This window comes from Marmota monax, unplaced genomic scaffold (genome assembly GCF_021218885.2).
Source record: "Marmota monax isolate L192 unplaced genomic scaffold, Marmota_monax_Labrador192_F-V1.1 WCK01_AAM20220418_F8-fsc00010, whole genome shotgun sequence".
In the NCBI taxonomy this organism is placed as follows: Eukaryota; Metazoa; Chordata; class Mammalia; order Rodentia; family Sciuridae; genus Marmota; species Marmota monax.
This window is the reverse complement of record NW_026692321.1, coordinates 19,038,644-19,057,691: the sequence shown is the minus strand read 5'-3', so window position 1 is coordinate 19,057,691 and position 19,048 is coordinate 19,038,644. Positions and strand designations below refer to the sequence as shown.

General features: G+C 46.6%; 1 protein-coding gene across 1 annotated transcript in view; it reads right to left on the bottom strand.

Annotated features, from left to right (window-relative positions):
- Positions 1-19,048, bottom strand: part of Dpysl5 (dihydropyrimidinase like 5) — an 81,268-nt gene that overhangs the window by 13,419 nt on the left and 48,801 nt on the right. The window contains exons 3-8 of the mRNA XM_046441699.2: positions 9,571-9,729; positions 7,526-7,705; positions 6,645-6,713; positions 5,164-5,208; positions 3,371-3,446; positions 2,073-2,229 (exon numbers count right to left, since the gene is read on the bottom strand). Coding sequence (XP_046297655.1) covers positions 2,073-2,229; positions 3,371-3,446; positions 5,164-5,208; positions 6,645-6,713; positions 7,526-7,705; positions 9,571-9,729 — 686 coding nt within the window. The remainder of the gene's footprint in view (positions 1-2,072; positions 2,230-3,370; positions 3,447-5,163; positions 5,209-6,644; positions 6,714-7,525; positions 7,706-9,570; positions 9,730-19,048) is intronic.

The following is a 19,048-nucleotide window of genomic DNA, read 5'->3' as shown; positions in this document are numbered from 1 at the left end:
AAATAGATAATGATAGAGTAGCTCTTATTCTCTTTTAGCAATAATAATTGGTGTCTGGGTTTTCTATCAAGTATTTTGCATCATGGAAATTATACCAACAATATATTATATAGGCAAAATTATAGTAACCACAAATTCCTATAAATAATTAAAATGTGAAAAGTACGCTCCAAATCCTATAAAATAGCACACATTTTACAATATGTACTGATTAAAAAGGGTTTCAGATAATTCTAACAAATACAATTGCAATTCTTCTTAAATGAATAGAATTAATTTAAATTCTGGGACAAAATAGGCTAGATATAAAAACTTCAGTTATTCAATTAATAATTCTTGATTTGTGTGGGTTTGGGGCACTTATTATCTTTTGCTATTGCAGTAAATTTGCTTGTACCAAGTAGAGGCATTTCAAAAGATTCTCTGACTTTGGAACCAAGCCCAAGTTATTATATATGGTGGGTTGTTAATAATTATGAAAAGGAGGTTGGTTTCTCCCAAGGAAAAGCAAACCTGGCACATTCTCTCTTTACCTCTTTACCCTCTGAATTTGTCTAATAAATCTGTAAGAACTGCTGCTGCTGCTGCCTAGCACCACACCCAAACTATGAGACTGAGTCTTAACTACTGCCACTAGACCATGGTGCACACTGGCCTCTACCCCAGACTCTACCCCACAGAGAGCCCCCTCCCCACACTTCTCTTTAGGGCCTTAACATGTCAAGTGTTGAGATTCCAGTTGCTGGCAACCAGGACTGAAAACCAAGGACAGGGATGAATTAAGTGCCGCATGATCTAAAGAGAACCACCTCCCATTAGGGCCTATCATCTCCTTCAACTCCCTGTCATCGTCCCAGAAGAGGTACCTTTGTCTTCCCCCAGCCCCTGGTCTGTGGGAGACAGAGTGTCCACTGGATGCAGTGGCCTGGTGTCTTGCCCTGCCTCCTATTCCAGGTGCAGCTCTGCTCCCAGATTCTCCACCCCAGCGTCAAGCAGAGCATTTCGAGAGGGCAGAGGAGACAGCGATGGGCACTTGCTGGGGCTGTGGACTGGCGGTTCTGCCCCCAAGCTCTGGGTGAGGAGTGCTGGGGAGGGTGGGCCAAGCTCTGTAAGCTTCCACACATACGCTGCCTTGCCAAGGTCCTCGCTAGCACTGGGAGCAAGGAAAGATGCAGGCCTGGGCATAGGGAAGAGCCCGCTTTCCTCCTCATCCACCTACCCTAACTTGAGTTGAGCTGGGAAAGGAAGGGGAGGAGACTAACTATTTTTTTCTTTTTTTTAGATTGTCTTTTAAACTAGATGTCACTTTAACCGCCAAAAGTGAAGAGAAAGCAATGGCTCCTCCCCCAATGTCACTAGAAAAGAGAAAGAAGCTGCAGGAAGTTACATTTTTTTTTGGTACCCAGGATTGAACCCAGTGGTGCTCAACCACTGAGCTACCTCTCTAGACTTTTTATTTTGAGACAGGGTCTTTCTGAGTTGCTGAGACTGGCCTTGAACTTGCGATTCTCAAAACCTTTTCATGGTTCTGCCTTACTGAATTCCGACTGTTCACTGGACCATCTTCTTCAGTTTGGGACGGAACAGGGAAAGGCTGTGCTAGAGAGGTGCTGGAGGGAAGGGGACCTGGAGGGAGGGTGGGAAGAAAGAGGGAAAAGGAAAAAAAGGGAGGAGAGAGAAGAAAGAAGCGAGAAACACATAGAAAGAGGAAGAGAGAGATGCAGGGGGAGAGAAAAAGGACCCTTCCTATGGGCCACATCCTCCAGCTCCCCACTGGGCTTTGGAGTGAATGTCAATGTCCTTTGAAATGCTGACTCACCACTGCTCTCAGCTCTCCACACCCTTCCTTCTCACACCCCAGAAGCTCCCTCTCAAGGGGTCAGAGAAGCCCAAGGGATTATGATGGGCTCAGGAGAGGGAAATACAAGTAACGCATCTCACGGGCACAACAAAACCAAACCTAGGTCAGGTCTGTTTCCTGGACTCTGGGACATCTTCCTAAAGACCTATGAATCCCCTGCGTGGCATGCACAGTGGGCCCATGAATGTGTGGTCCTGCGGGAATGTCTTACTTGGCCAGCAGACTCATGAGGTAGGTGGAGGTGTTGGTGTCCAGTCTCAAAGGAGGCACGGTGACGTAGGCGGCCGCATGGGACCAGTCCTGGTGGTAGTAGTGCAAGCCTGTCAGTGTGGCATGTGCGGTGGTGGTCTCAGCCAGCACCACTTTCCCTGGAAGAAAAAGGGGCAAAATTGTAACTTGGAAGCCACTGAGCCCAAGAGATCACTGGCCTGAACCTCTCGTTTAGAGCTGAAGGAGCTGATGGCGGAGATGGGAAGGGACTTCCCCAAGCTTGCTGGGGCTTTGAAAGCCTGGCTCGGTCCAAGCCCAGGGACTTCCCTACTGTCCTGCTAACTCTGGGCAAGGGGAACAGCAGGCCGAGGCCAGGAAGCACTGAGCAACGCTTGGAGGAACCCAGTTTGGCCAGGGTGTGTGTAGGGTACCGCAGGGAGCTGAGGCTTGGTGGTGACTGGCAGGATGCAGGGCGTGAAACCTGGGCTAAGGGGCAGTCTGGCCTGTTTCTGAGCTGGCAGGTGCTGTGAGCAACTCCAAAAGAACTGCTATGGGATCCGTAGTAAGGCCAGAAGGCAAGAGCTAGGAAGGGGATCCACCCAGTAGGGTGGGGCAAGAATCCAGTGGGACCCCAAAAAGGGGCTTCAATTTAGGGAGAGGCAAAGGGTGGGATCTAGAGGGTAAAACTGTGGAATTCTGGGGTGATTTTGCTTCTGACTGACATCCCTAGGGTAGTGACCATGACTTTGTTTCCCCCGTTCTAGGCCCTTGCCAGCACCCTGTGCTGGGTGGACCACACACAGCCATGAAGCAGGTCCTGCCAGGGGATCAGCACAGGGAGCTACACGAGTGCCCTGCAGGGCTTGCACATAGGGTTCCAGATGGCTGGAAAGGGAAGTTGGGCTTATTCCTCCAGGGACTTCCTTACACCCCTGGAAATGCCCACTGGAATTGGCCCAGGGTTTTATGGTAGTTGTCAAGGCAACTGTTAGTAAAATCTGAGGCCAAAAAGACACCAATTAATGAGTCAATTTAAAACTTAGATAATTTTGTCAGACCCAGGCGAGGTGACAGACATTTCTGCAAAGCTGTTACACATACAAATGTGCGGAGAAGAAAACTCCTGTTTCACAGAATGAACCCAAGCGAGGGCGGGGCACTCTGAGGCCCACAGGAGCACAGAACAGGGAAGAGTGGGTAGATCCCAACCTCAGAAGCCAGACCTGAGCGTGCACTGAGCTGGTGTGCCCTGCAGTTCTCCAATCCCACAACAACATGCACCCAAGCCTGAGCACTTACCTTGCATCTTAGCAGCTGCAATGACGTCACCAGCAGAGATGCTGGACACATTGACCAGGTAGATGGGACAGTGAGTCTAAATACAAGAAACAGCAGGAAGTAGAGCATCAACCCCAAAACAGGTAACAAGCACCAAATTAACCCTGGCACAATCAGTCCCAGCACGGAATCCCCACCGGCCCATGCCACTCAACCCCACTGTCCAGGCGACAGTCTTATGCTGGGATGCAGGGCTGGCAGCAAGGAGGCAGCAGGTGGCAGCCAGCAGCAGATCCTGCCAGGGAGGCCAACCCTGGAGGCAACCTCAGGTCAAGACAGTTGAGTCTGAACCTCCCATTTTCTCCCATCCAACAGCCTGGACTGTAATTTAAAGGGAGGGACTGTTTTTCCTATTTCAACTTCCTGTTTATAAACATGATGACCTAGAGACAGTAGTGTATTATATCCTATATCTAAAATTACAATGCCTGCTGTCTACAGGCTGCCTTATCAGGAGACAGCTGTACCCTGGGGAAGAACAAAATACAACAGGGTCAGGGTTCAGAGTGTAGGACAGACAAGACCCATCCTGTGAGTGGACACCTGGATTGTCAAATTGATTAGCTTTTCCTCTATTGAACTGTGTGGCTATGGCCCATGGCTTACCTTCTCTGGGCACACGTTTGAGCTAGAAACCAAAGAGCTGCCTTTTTATTGTTCCAGTCTTTCCTTATTCTTGGGTAAATTCCCATCAGGAGGTAATTGCTAAAGTAACTATTGTCACAATAAATGAAATAAGGTCCTTGTCTAACTGCCAGAGCTATAAAGAGCTAATAGAAACTGTTTCATCAAATGTTATTTGGATGCTTTCTTTGCTAATCACATTAGGAGGATATAAGAGTTTAAGAACTGGCTTTATATCATGTGCATGTTACAAGTCAACTGACTAATTCTGGGGCTGAATGACTTACAGCCTCTTTGTCCCACCCCCCGCCACCAAATTCTTAAGACCACATCTCCCTGTTTATAGGCTTTGGGTGGCCCAGGCCATTCCAGAAGGGAAGGTCCTATTAGAATCACTGGGGGGCTGATTATATACAAATTGCTGGAAATCACCCTCAGTTTCTGATTTAGTGGGAATTAGTGCTTCCAAGTCCCTAATTCTGATAAATGATGCTGATACTGCAGGTCCAGAGACCACGGGGTGAAAGCTGCTGTTCTGGAGGCAGTAGTCAGATTATCTGAGCAAATCGACTCCTTCAGCGCTGGCTTGGGAGCAATGACCTGCCTGGGCTCTACTGTCTGTGAAGTGCTTTCCCTTCCTGGGCTCCTTTGATCTTACAACTCCCCTGTGAAAAGCAAGTGACACTATTATTCCAACTTTATATAATGAGTTAGCAGATCAGAGGGCATGTGGTCAAAAGCTGAGATTAGGTGAAGGCCGAGACTGGAACTCTGCCATCACCATCCCATTACCACCCTCCACCAGTGCCTTCTCAACCCTGCGGGGGCTTTACCTGAACTAGACCAAGGACAAATGTTCAAAAACAACGATGTGGCAGCAGAGGTCTAATTGTGATTCTCTAAGCTATAAGTCTACCTATTCCTCCAAAAGGAACAGATTCCAGTTGCAGAGAGTCTCGGGATCCCCCCACCTTCCTCTGCCTCCCTGGGCCATTTACCCTTGAGCGACGAACTAGGGCTTCATCTAGCTCAAATCAGTGGAACAGAGAGCAATGACACTCCACTCAGCAAACAGCTGGGGTCCTGTGGGCCACAGCAGAGTGAGGCCACCCTGGGATCCCTGTACTTACCCTGTTGGCAATGGTGATGACTCGGTGAGTTGCTTCTGCTTCCAGCTGTTAGAAACAAAGAACAGGAAGGAACCCAGCTTCAGCATCTCCTTGAGCTGCACCAGCCTTGGAGCGATGCCAGGAGGGGCTGGCTGTACCCTCAGGGGCTGATGAGGTTGGGGGTTGGGGGCAAGGCCTGGCCACTAGGCTCCAAAAACTTCTGCTCCAATATAGAGAGGGTCCTGGGACTTAGAATACTATGCACATCCTTGCTGGATGCTACTCAGGGCATAGTTAAAAGGCACCGCTATAATCCCAGTGGCTGGAACCATCGGTTCCCTTTAACCAGCAGATGCTGTTGTTTGTCATTACCTCAGTGAAAGTCTTGCTCTTTCCTCATGTAACCTAACAAAGCAAGTACAGGCCTGGGCACACCCCTGCTCACCCTGGTCTCATGGGCACCCTCAGGGGATTGACTGTTATCTGGCACATCCTTCTCTACCGATTCTGAGGTGCCCAAACAGGACCTATATTCAGAGACAGGTGCAGGGCAGGAGGAAGGCAGGCCACCGTGGCTCCTGGGTGATAGTGAGACCACATATGCCATCTCCTTGACATCGTTGATATCCAACCACCACTCTGCATTTGACGAAAGGAAAAGCACTTTCCCTTACACATAGTAGAGGATGTCGGAACACTCATGGGGCAAGAAGGCATTGTTTATTGATACGGAACCTCCAGAGCAGAATTCTGTAGCAGGGGCACTATGTGTTCAATACCCTGCAAAACTGTATGCAAAGAAAAATCAGAGGGCAGAGGAGAAAAGGGCTTTTAATTTCTTTATATTTTTAAAAATTTGTTCTTTTTAGATATATGTGACAGTAGAATGTATTTTGACATACTATACATACATGGAGTATAACTTATTCTAATTAGGATTCCATTTTTGTGGTTGTACATGATGTGGAGTTTCACTGGTGGTGTATTAATATATGAACATACGAAAGTTATGTCAAATTGATTCTGCTGTCAGGGCTTTTAATTTCCATCTCAATGAGTAAGCAGGGCAGAAGAGCACGGACAGGCAGGTGCCCCTCGTTTCTGGTGGGAATGGTCCAAGGTGCTCCTCAGATGGGATCTGATTCCCCAAATGCTAAGTCCCTGACTTATGGTTTGGACTTCCTTCTAGCATCTAAAGTCCCTTTCAGTCTCTCTGTCTACTGATTCAGTTTTGGGCAAAGCAACTCCTGGAGCCAGTGACATTTTCCCCAGAATCAAATGGGGTGGGGTCTGTATGATGCCCCACAACTATCTCTTTCAAGGAAGCTCGAGATCAGGTTGGCCTCAGCATAGAGGAAGTTGAACCCTGGGAAGCTTCCAGATGGAAATTTCACCCAGGGAGGCAGTGATATGAGTTATATTTTTGACACCTCTTCCATCCTACAAGATTCTGTGAGTCTGCAGGAGAGAAGCTGACAGAGGACACAGGAGCTCTTCCTTACCTCCTCTGGACGGCTGATCTCAATTCCTTCTGGGCCTGTGATACCCAAATCTAGTGCCTCCTTAGCACCCTAAATAATAGCAAAAGAAAACTGAATCATAGAAATACAAGAAAATACCAAATCCAAGGGACAAAACATGTGCTAGACACTGCTATCCTCACAGGGTGGCCACGGACCTTATTTCTGTAAAACTTGTCTTCAGAAGAGGAAACCCAGGACCCCATATAGTAAGTGAGGCCCTTCCTGCTCTCACTTCTTTACCGCCAAGCTACACCCCAGCCCCAATTCTTTCTTCTTAATGGCAGACATACATTTTTCTCTTAAAAATATAGTTCCATAATTAGCCAACAGGACAGGGATGCCAAAGACAAACACTGTTGATTGACTTTGAAAGTCAGTATTTCCTCACTGGAAGTCTAGATACTGTAGCTTCAGCAACTCCTAGACCAACCCTTACCCCAAGACCCAGGAGAGTCCAGAGGTCTATCCTTCTTGGCAACAGAGAATAGATCTCTATACTATTTCAGTTCCTCCAGAAAGGTATAGGAAGGTAGAAAGCTTGATTCTTGTTTGTTCTGTATGTCAAATCTCATGAAAAGTATTTCTAAGAGGTGTTCCAAACTTTTGCTATAATGGACTTTAAACATCTTGCCATTAGAACTTAAAAAGAGATATTTGTTTTTTATAAACAGTATATAAGTTTGGATTTTCTGATCACCATTTGGCACCAGCAGTGTTCGTATCTCACACTTCATTTTTTATAACTTGTTTTTTGCCTGAATCTTGCAGTATCAGCGACAGGTGGTCAGGACACTCCTCCCCACACGCCCAGCAAATTGTCCCCACTGGTGCCACCCCCATATTCCACCCTGCACACTTGCCTCGGCCACAAGCTCTCCATTTTCAGCATGGACTCGGGGGATGGCCCCGATGTCCTTGCAAGCATGTAACACTTGGTATAGCTCGTTATCCCGAAGCATGTACAAGTCCTTGTAGGTCATGAACATCTGAAACGAGTTGACGCCTTTCTCTCTCACCAGGGTTTCCATTTCTGCTTTTACCTGGAGAGTATAACGCAAGGCAATGCCAGGTGAGTACTGAGATCCCAGAGGCGATGGGGCAGGCACTGGCCCAGCATGGATACTCGGGGCCAGTCCCAGATCGGCAGGTCAAATCACCTTATGACTCCCCTCAACCTTGCAGTGTCTCACTGTCCTTCCACCCCAGGCTGCTGCGAGGTCACTTGACCAAGAGGATGCCTAAGTCCTTTGAACTTAGATTATAAACTGTGTTCTTAGATTATCAACATGCTTTTCCCATCACACAGAGTTGTCCTGGGCTGCACCTCCAAGCCAGCCCCCTTGATAAATGTAGGAAAAACAACTTTTATTCTTGTGACGTGTTCCCCAGCCCCTAGAGTGGAAGCAGTGTCACAAAAAAGGCATACTTACACTAAAAAACCAGAGACTGGGAAAATCAAATTAGGAACAAAACAAAACATGAACAAAGCTATGCAAATAAGGGCATTCATCCGAACATTATTTATGTTAGGGGGAAAAAATAGAAGCAACATTGTTCTAATGGTAGGAAACCAATTTGAGGTTCGTTTGCTTGCCAGAATGTTAGGTGGCCATTAACATGGAAGCTCATAAAGGTTGTACAACAAAAATAGAGAGTGCTCACAGATCTGCTATGGAAAAGCATGGACTAGACGGAAAGAAATAAGCCTGAATGGATTATGTGCTTCCTTTTTTTAAAAATTGTGATTAGAAAACGATATGTTATTAAAAAAAAGAATTTAGAATTCTAGATAAAGGGTGTCCAGAAAGGAGACTCCCATCTGAGATAAGCATGCTCTGCACCATTAACCTGGTACCAGCAGAGGGGCCTTCGTGTGTGAGGGTCTCATTTTCCATAAATAACAGGTAGGAAATGATGGGAGAGGCTGGGCAAGCCCCCAACTCAGGCTAAAACTGGAAGGGCAGAGGTAGAATGGGGCTTTTAGTTACCATCTCAGAAGGGGGTCGGAAGACCCTTTAGACTAGGGTCCACAATTGCATATTTTATGAAGCTTACATGTTAGTTATGGTATGGGGCATCCACCAAACCACTGGCACATTGAGCTTAATAAATAAAAGAAGAATGAATGCACAGTCTACTTCCCTGGGTAATAAGCAATAAAACTCCAGCAATGAAGCAAAACCTGAATGCCTATATATATATACTATTTTCAGGAAGAAAATGGAATTAGGAATCCAGGGAGAAGAACCTAGGCTCTGGCACTTGGTCCTGGGCAGGGGGAGGACAGGAAAGCCAGAGGCCAAGGGCAGAGACACAACATGGGCTCAGAAGCTGGACTGAGAAAGGGCTCAGAGGCAACCAGCCTCAGGGCAGCCCAGGACAGGTTCAAGTCTTCTCCCAGTAAACGCCAGGCTCCTGTAGGAAAGAAGCATCCCCTGGGCCATTTGTCCCAGGCAATGCTGAGCCAGGACATGAATGACCCTCAGCTCAGTGTTATCAACTCCCAATACAAACAGGACACCACCCTCTGCACCTGAGCTGTTTCAGCCCGCCAATCAGCATGCTCCCCATTAGACACCTCATATGACATAATATGCTGAAAGCCTATGGTCAGAGCAAGGAGCCAGTGCTCTTGAGGCATGGCCTCTGGTCTCTAGCCTTGGAATCTGTTGCAGCCTGGGACTTTCTGTGTCTGCTGCAATATGGGTAAAGCAGGGTAGGCCCAACCACTGACCTTGTGGAACCCCAGGTCAGTTTCTTTGGCAAGTGGGGGCATTAGACTCGTAGTGGGCATCCCTCCCCACCCAGGCAGGAGAGCACCAGGGCCCAGCTGGCTGAGTCCAAATGGCCCCTTTGCCCACAAGACCTCTCACGAATTCTTTGAAGATTCTACCAGCAGGAATACCTTGGGTGCCCACCAGGTGATCCCCACATGGAGGGCGTAGTCACAGCAGACCTTGGGGTCGGCGAGACCCCTGCACTTCTCATAGGCATCTACAAGGGAGGTCTCCTTGTCAGGCAGGACGTGGCCGATGATCATGGTGGTGCCTCCAACAAGTGCTGCCTGAGGAAGAGAGGAAAAAGCAGTCTTGTCACGGTTCTACCTGAACCCAAGTCACTGATGTGGCCAGATGCCGTCCTGAGAGATACTCAGGACAACCACAGAGCCCACCTCCCAAGAGGCTGTGGGGACCAAAGGCAGCAAGGTTTGGGAAACCATAGTGGTCGCACCAAGGACAGAGCCAGTGTGTGACTGACTGCCATCCGTTCCTTATTATTACTGTGGGTCCAGCACACAAGCCTGTCTCTTCCCCATTCGGGTTTCAATGTGCTATCCTGGGAAACAACTTAGTGTGTCACCACGCCCAGAGCAATCTCTATTTGCCAGGTAGGATCTCCCCCAGATGACTTTTTGTCAACCTGAATACAAAGATGACACAATCAAATGCTATCATATAATTTAATGTAATATAAAGTATAACCAAATGTCCATTTGTAACATTTGCTAATTTAGTTATACACAAATACTTCAACCAAAGGTATAAAACGTTAATTGGGATATATTGTTTTGTTTTCTTCTCTCATACTTCCCGAAACAATCTTACTCTATCTTTTTAACCGGTTCTTCAACATCAGGGTCTCTATCTTCAGTTTTTCCAAGCACATTAGCTTTCTTTAGATCGAGTACTTTTTAGATGCTCACTCTAATTTATCAGTGAAAAACAATCCAATTCACACTCTCCACAAAATTCTACATTTTAAAGAAATTTTTAAAAAGCCTCACTTGCAATCACAAAACATACTGTCAGGGAAAATTACTAAACATATATCAAGTTCCTCTCAACTTTAAAAAACAAATTTGGCCAGGTGACATCCGAGTTTGTGTTTCAGGTAATGTGTTGTTCCCAAACAACACTTTGTTATTAAAATTAAAATAACTCAGAGTGATTTGGAATCGGGGCTCCAGGTTGGAGTCTTGCTCTGCAACCTCATAGATGATCACTGCACCCAGGCAACTTCTGAGATGCAGGTTCTTTGTCTATACCTGGGTCAGCTTCCTACTGGACAGCTATAAAGTCAAGTAGATCATCACTTATGGCGTAGATCTGGTAAAGTGTCCTGATGTGTGTGTTTAATTATTCAGAATGTAGGTGTTCACCTGTTTTCTGTATGGGTAAAAAACATAATGGAGTTGTCTTCATGATTTCATGCTTCTCTATTCAGTTAAATCCTTGATCACAATTCAGAAATACTGCTAGGAAAGAAGGCACCGAGGACAACTAGTTTCGTGGCCAAACAAAAAGGAAAAAATAAAACTTTGCAACCTTGGTTGTCTATACTGACGTGACTGGGGCAGTGAGAATACTCTCCATGCCCTCTTGGGGGCCTCAGTGGCATGACTTCAAGCAACCAACAGAGGGTGGTGGTTCTGTGACACAGTAGGAATAGAGATGGGTGGGGGAGAGAGAGAAGGGAAGCACGAGGCAGATTGTAGCTTACTCGCTGGCTTCTATTTCTGATTCTGCTGGATGCTGCCAGGCTGATTCATCTGCATAGCAGGTGGTTGTACTCTATTTTGTCCTGAAATGCATTTCTTGCTTGTACACGTGCACGTGGGGGTGTTTGATATATTGGGATTTTACACACTAAATTGTTTTATTTTTCTGTGGTTCCAGATTGCTTTCTTTTGCATTCTCCATCAGTACATCCGCAGGCTTGGAGAGAAAAAAGGGAACCTGAACCACAATCCAGCGTGCTAAAAGAGCCAGGACCGTCCTTGATATTTGGGGATCCCAGGGCGAGAGTGGAAAAGGAGGTGCATGTGCCAGTATAAATATTCAAAAGGCAGAGAGCGAGCTAATGAAGTGTGACACAGAGTATATTCTATCCTTTGACAAATAAATCCTTATAATGATCGAGAGGGCAAGGCTTGCATCTAGAATTTTTGGGGGGGAGTCTTCAAAATTCTGAGCTACAATGAAGGGGAAGTTGGCCTCAGCCTCTATGCCTGCTCCACCCAGCCCTCACTTTCCACCCCAGATTCGCCCTGCAGCCCACAGGTCTAAGCTCTGCCTGACCCTGCAAAATGCTGCCTCCGGGCTTAGTGTGCACACACTCGTGGTCTGGGTCCCTGGAGGAGAGATTCACGTTTGTGCAGGCCCTAGAAGGGCTCAGGACCTTGGTCAGGGAATTGCAGGGATCCCAGTGGCCTGGGAGTGGGCTGTGGGGGTCTGGGCAGGCATGGCTCTTGAGCCCCGGGAGGAAGGGGAACAAATTGTCAGAAGGTCCAAGCAGCGTCCTTGAGAGTTCAGCACCTGGGGCAGAGTCCCTTCTTTCCTGGGTCTAGGAGTTCTGGAGGGAGTGTGGGACACTGGGTGGGTCTTGATTCTCCACAAATCATTGAGATCCAAGAACAGCCATGTGCCCGCTTTGCACCTCAGCCCCCAGGGTGCAGAGAGGGTCAGCACACTCTCCCAGCTGGAGGCTTGGGAGCCCAGCCTGGAGCCTGGCTGCACAGTGCTTGTCTTCTCTCAGATAAGTCACACAGAGCTGGCTTTTAAAATATGTGCAGTTCCGACCCCTGGATGAATGCTGCAGGCTCTGTCTCCACAGGAATATGATATCACGGATGTGACAGACCATTTCAGTGTCAGCCCCACAGCCGACCTGAGATCATCCGTGGAGCACGGCCCAGCTCTGGTCCTGAGGCTTTCAAAAGCATTGTGTTTAAAACCATGCAACTGTGTATGTGGGGGAAAGGGGCTGGGGATGCACTCAGTGGTACAGGGTATGCTCAGTGTGCACCAGGCCCTGAGCTGGATCCCAGCACACAGAAAAAAATTTAAAATGAAATTAAAAAAAAAACATCTGAACCCTCCACCCTGATGCTTAAAACAAAACAAAACAACAAAAAAAGAAATGAAATAATTCTGATGAAGCTCTCCATCCTATTCCCACCCCTACTTCTCTGAGGTTGATGTAAATTCCTTCCATTTATGTTTTTATGCTTTTACTATTCTTTTTTTTTAAAGAATGTACACGAAAGGGCTGCCGGGCATGGTGGTGCATGCCTCAGCTCAGGAGGCTGAGGCAGGAGGATCATGAGTTCAAAGCCAGCCTCAGCAAAAGTGAGGCCCTAAGCAACCCAGTGAAACCCTGTCTCTAAATAAAATATAAAAAAAGGCTGGGGATGTGGCTCAGTAGCTGAGTGCCCCAGAGTTCAATCTCTGTACCCAAAGAACAAACAAACAAACAAAAGGCATCCTACTGTCTATCTCTTTGCAAGTTGCTTTTTTCTTACTCAATATTTTCTTTATTAAAATTTATTTCATTCCTTTTAATTCATTCAAGATCTGAACATCCCTCCATGAATGTATCTGTTTCTGAGTTCATAGGCACTTAACCTGATATTTGAACATTCTTGTGCACCTATGAGCAGAGCCCACACTCTGCCAGGAGGTGGGGTTGCAGTCTGTGGCGTGCACACTGCCAACTACGCCAGACCCTCCAAGGAGAAGCTGCCTTGCTAGGGCCTCTTGGGGCCTGTGGCTGACCAAAACTGTCCACTCAACAACCCAAGCCCTTATTATTATTTTTTAAATTTAAACTTCTGTCCAGCTAAGTCTTCACCACTATGAAAGTGAGCATGTTTTTGCCCTCATGTAGGACTTCACATGTCTATGAATACCCAGAATATTAAATCTGGGTACTAGGACTGTTTGTTTAACTAACAGTCACAGTACACCATTCTACACATTGGGCAGGGTACAAAACTTAATTTTATTATTTCAAAGGGTTATTCTTTTTTGTTGTTGACATTTATGATGCACTGCTAGGTAAACCTGGATTTGTTTGATACTCAGTATTGCCCGATTTGCTCCTAAAAACACCCAATATACAGAATGGTAATCCAAATGACACAATTTCCAGGCACATACTTAGCAAAGAGCAGGATCTTATATAGAACTCGACCTAGACCTTTCCTAAATGTCATCTTTATGCTTCGGAAGTTCATCAGACCATTGTGGGACACGCAGGTCTCTAAGTCAAGCAGGACTTGCTCAGCAAGTTGGAAAGAAATTTCAGATATTAAGTCTGTTCCTATGTGATTTACTTGCCGACTCACAATATTAGAGAGAACATGTATTGATACTTCCTCTCTTATCAGGGCAGAGATCTCGGATCTTACCATCTTCCATATTGCCACGGAACAAATCGTGCTTTTCTGTTTCCTGTAGCCATGGTTTCCTCCTCCTCCTGCAACCTCCCTTCCACAGGCCACAATGCGGTTGTCTTACTCCAAGGCCAAGAACCAATGGGTCAAGGCACAAACTTTGTGCTATGCTTTGAGAAAGCAGTTGGGCCAGAACCACTCACTCGGTGGGATTCTCTTCCACTGGAGGAGGGGAGGGGCTTTCTGAGCACATTTTCGTACAGGTGCATGGTAAAGGAGTGTGTGTGGAGGAGATGACTGGAATCAGAAAAGCAGGGTCTGCTACTATCCAGATGCATGGATTAAGGGCAACTCGATCTTTAAAGGGGGATACTGCACTGAGAATCAAATGACAAGTATTTAGATTTGCCATGGTTTGGATATAGCTTGAGTTCAGGTGTTGAAATTTAATCTCCATTGTGAGGTTATTAAGATGAAAACTTAATCTTATTATAGTGATCAAATGTGGAGACTTTGGGAGGAGATTAGGATTACCTAGAGTCTTCAGGGTGGAGCCCCCGATTAAATTCTGATGGCTTTATAAGAAGGGAGGAACCAGAGGATATGCAGACTCATACTCATATTCTCTCTCTCTCTTGCTATGTGATGCTCTTCCCTGTCTCAGGACTCTGCCAGCAAGAAGGCCATCACCAGATGTAGTCCCTCAGCCTGGGACCTCCAAAACAGTGAGTCAAAATAAACCTCTTTTCTTTATAAAGTATGTAGCCTCAGGTATTTCATTACAGCAATAGAAAGCAGATGAATACAGTTATGCTTCATAAACTAGTCAGTGAAATGAAAACATGTGCATATCTTAATGTGGTTAGGGAAGCCATCATTTGTTCAGATGGTTCTGTTTCTCTGAGAATTGCTGAACTGTATCTTTTTCTTTTCATATTAAAATTATCTTCTGGTTTTTTTTGCTCACATCATCCTTAAATATAAAAGGAGAAGAAAATGTACCAGCTCAGTAGTGTTTCTCTTTCTTGGGGTAACTTCCTTCACCTTCAGCACCTGTCTGCTACTTACTGGTCCTCCAGGAGACCTGATATTAGCACCATCTTGTCTTGTGACAGAAGTAGCTTCCAGAAAGAGGGGTCAAGCATTATCACCAAGTGAGAAGATACATATAGGGCAGACAGAACCATGCCTGACATGTTGCAAACACCCTTCCCATCCTGAACCACAAGCCCACAGCCAGGCCAGCTTCATGGACCTCGTGTACTCACTTGATTTAATGTTCTGCAGTCGCTCTCTGGAAATTCTTAATTACTTTTTCTTTAAAAAAGGAATTCCCGTCAGGCATGGTGCTGTATGCCTGTAATCCAGGCAACTCAAGAGCCTGAGGCAAGAGGATCACGAGTTCAAGGCCAGCCTCAGCAACTTAGTGAAGCCTAAGCAACTTAGCAAGACTCTGTCTCAAAATAAAAATGAAAAGAGCTAGAGATGTAGCTCAGTGGTTTCAACCCCTGGGTTCAACCCCCAGTTAAACAAACAAACAAACAAACACCAAACCAAAAAAGCAGTTCCACATTTCCCTTGTGCACAGGCCCTGCAAATAGTCATTCCTTCCACCAGCTCACCATTTACACGGGCTGACACAGTGACCAGGACAACTCATCAGCACACACTGGGGCTGCGAACACTCAATCATTTCTCTAATTAGGTTGCTGGGATGCTGACCCCTGCTCCACCTTCTTTGAGCCCCCCCCCCCATATATATGTAATTGATGGACCTTTATATTACTTATTTATTTATATGCAGTGCTAAGAATCAAACACAGTGCCTCACACAAGCTAGGCAAGTGCTCTACCACTGAGCCACAACCCCAGCCCTCTCCCACCCTCTTTTATCAAATGCCTCCCTGAAGCTTCTTCTAGGGCACCCAAGTACTGCATCCTCAGTTTCTCAAGGCCACTCTCACTGTCCCCTCTGGCCACCTACAGCTCTCAAGTCTTATCTTGAGTGATAATTAGCAGCCTGTTGAGTTTATCCAGCAGCTGATGGGTTTTCTCTAACTTGCGTATTAACAAGCTGATTGCTCTTCTGAACTTCCTCTTATTCTCCACTCCTACCTTCTGGGGCCACAGTCTCTACCATATCTTCTAGGGAAGGTCTCACACCTCCTGACTTCTTAGTGTGGTCACTCTAAGCATTACCAGGTCTAAAACTCACACTTTATTCTTTCAACTGTCTTTGGGGTAAACAGACAGCATTCAATCCACAACATACTTTAGTAAAGTCACATTTTCCCATACTTAACTGGACTGCTATTTAAAACACATTAGTGCTATGTAGAAGCAAACTAGGCTAGTGACATGAATGAGACTGTCAGGCAGGTAGACCTAGGTTTAAATCCTAGCTCCATCACTTATTAACAGTAAGACCTTAAGCAAGTTACTTAATCACTTTGAGTTCCATTTTACAAATGGGGATAATAACATATTCCTTGAGGGGGTTCTATGAGAACCTAATGAGACAATGCATGGAAAGCACCCAGCCTGGTGCCTGCACATAGCAGGAGCCCAGTAAACTGTGGTGATTGTTGACAACAGCATAACTGGTAGGCAGCACTAACGCACACGCTGTGCGCCCCTGCACTGAGTACCAGGTGCTCTGGAAGAAGTGAGAAATGTAAGCTTAGAGTCCAACTCACAAACAGGACAGGAAAGCAGTCAATTTTTTAATAAAAATCACTTCTGAATACTATGAGAGTACAAGATAATATTCCTCAGTAATGATGGAGAACATCAAGTTCAAAAGAAAACCAGAGGAAGGAAAGACCACATTAGGACCAGAAGGCTGTGAGCCATAAGGTGAGCATGACATCCAGGTCAGGAAGCGATGTGGCACAGTCAAGGACACAGCCAGTGGACAAAGAATGGACCTGCTTGGTTTGGGCTGAGGCAAATCTGATTAAGACCAAGTCGGTAGACTTTGATTAACCTGGATTCCATCCAATCCACAAGTTTGTCAACTTGTAAGTATAGTAATGAGGGAGTTCAGGAAGTGTGGGCCGAGGAGTTCATGTGCTGGGAGGACCCTGGCCACACTCCCATTCTGGGACACCTCCTTTCCCGGGGATGGCCTTCTCATGGACCTCAGGTTTCCAGGCAGAGGAAGACCATGGAAATCAGACTTAAGAACATTACTCTGGCTGTGGGTGCAAGTTTAATGGCAGCGTTGGGATGACAGACCTGAATTTGGGGACTGAGACAGAAGGGGCATATTTCCTGGAAGAAGCAAGTTTTGGTAACAGAGGAGGAGGTGAAAATAAATAAGGGGGTAGGAGTTTTCACAGTGTCTGAAAAACAGTCTCACAAGAGGAAGATCAAATTTAGCGGGTGGGCAGTTTTTAGATATATTGAGATATGAGCTCATTAAGAGACCTCAAGTAGAGATGAAAAGAACTAATAACTAGTACCATCACTGAGCACCTACTCTGTGTGTTTACTTCTTATAGTTCCTTATGAAATGGATGCCCTTACTCCCCTTGATCAGACAGGGAACTGAGGGTTGACATTCATATGGATTAGGCTGGGAGATTTCTTCCCATCCATTGAGAGAATGTGGATACAGGAGACAGTCACAGGTCACATGGAAGAGAGCTGAGAACTAGGCTTCTCAGCAAAATAGGAATTAGGCGACTTGAATGCAGGAGAGAGACTGTTAGTGAAGAGGAAGGGGATGAGAGGGAGGGGAAGGGAGAGGATAAGGGCAGGTGATGGGGCGGGATGGAAATGATCAAAATATGTTAGGGGCATGCACAAAAATGCCACAATGAAAGCCACTATTCTGTATAATTAATATGCACTGACACAAAAAAAAGAAGCAAAATAGGAAAGAAGCCAAATTCCTGAAGGGAAGGTTTTGGGCAACCAGGAGTATTGGTGTGAGTCAAGATGAAGTGTAGGACAACCACATGGAAAATGCCCTGCACAGTTAATAAGAGGGGAAGTCACAGCGCTTGGCTCAAGCCAAGATGGTATGCTGTGGCTTATGAAATTGATGCTGAGGAGCTGAGGCAGAACTAGGCTGGGATAGCTGAGAGCAGGGGTGGCCAATAAAGGGGTCCTGGTAGAAGCCCAGCACAGTTCCAGAATGGGGAGGGGTCCCAAGGTAGGCTGAGTTTGGTGGGGGCTGAGGGCTGAAAATAATATTTGCACTCTCGAGTTTGCTAGAAATGCAATTCAATTCTGTGATCGTGGGTGGGGGAGGGAGGTGATGGCGGGAGAAGCTGGGAAGTTTGGAGGCTGTCTATTATGGATTGGATAGAAAGTGTCCCCCAAAGACTCATGTTTTGAGGGCTTGGTTCCCGATGCAGCAAAGCTCAGAGGTGAGGCTGTAGGGAAGTAAATGGAGGCCTCTGACTTCACAGTGGGTTAATCCATTGAAAGCCACATGGACTACTGGGAGGTAGTGGAAATTGTAGGCAGGGGACGTGGTTGGACGGTGTAGGTCACTGGGTGCATGGAGACTATACCTGTTCCTAGCCCATCCTTCTCTGTCTCTTCCTGTTTCCTGGCTGCCATGAGCTGCGCAGCTTTCCCCCACCATGGCCCTCCACCATGATGTTCTGCCTCAACTCAGTCCCAAAACAATGGGGTTGGTCAACCATGGACTGAAACCAGGAGCCCAAACAAATCTTTCCCTCTCTACGTTGTTTTTCTCAGGTAGTTGTCACCACCATGAAAAGGTGACCGGCAGACCTGGAGTGCAGTCCTGGCTTAATCACTCAGGTACCCTCTGTCTTGGGCTAGGAAGCCCTGGATGGAGTGATTGGGGGTGCCGTCTCTGGAAGTGGAGCAGGCCATGATGGAGAGGATCCCAGTGGTGGGAGTGTTCAGTTTGAGGGTCTTTTGAAGTGCATGGAGGTGTCTAGGCTGTAGCTATAAACATGGGAATCATTAGCAACAGATCCCCTGAGAAGTGGCTGAGGAGAAGACCATCTGGTAAGGGTCAAGATGAAGACAAGACCAGGAGGGAGAATGGGAAGGGATCTCCAAGAGGAAGCCCAGGCTGGCACAGGGTTATGGAAGTCAAGCTACCTTCTTGCCAAGGTACAGAGACTCCCTGTGCTCACGAGCTTCAAGAAGAGGGGAACTCGGAGGTCAAGATGCAGCACCTTCCTGGGACCCCTGAGCCTTCACTTTTCACATATAAGCAGAC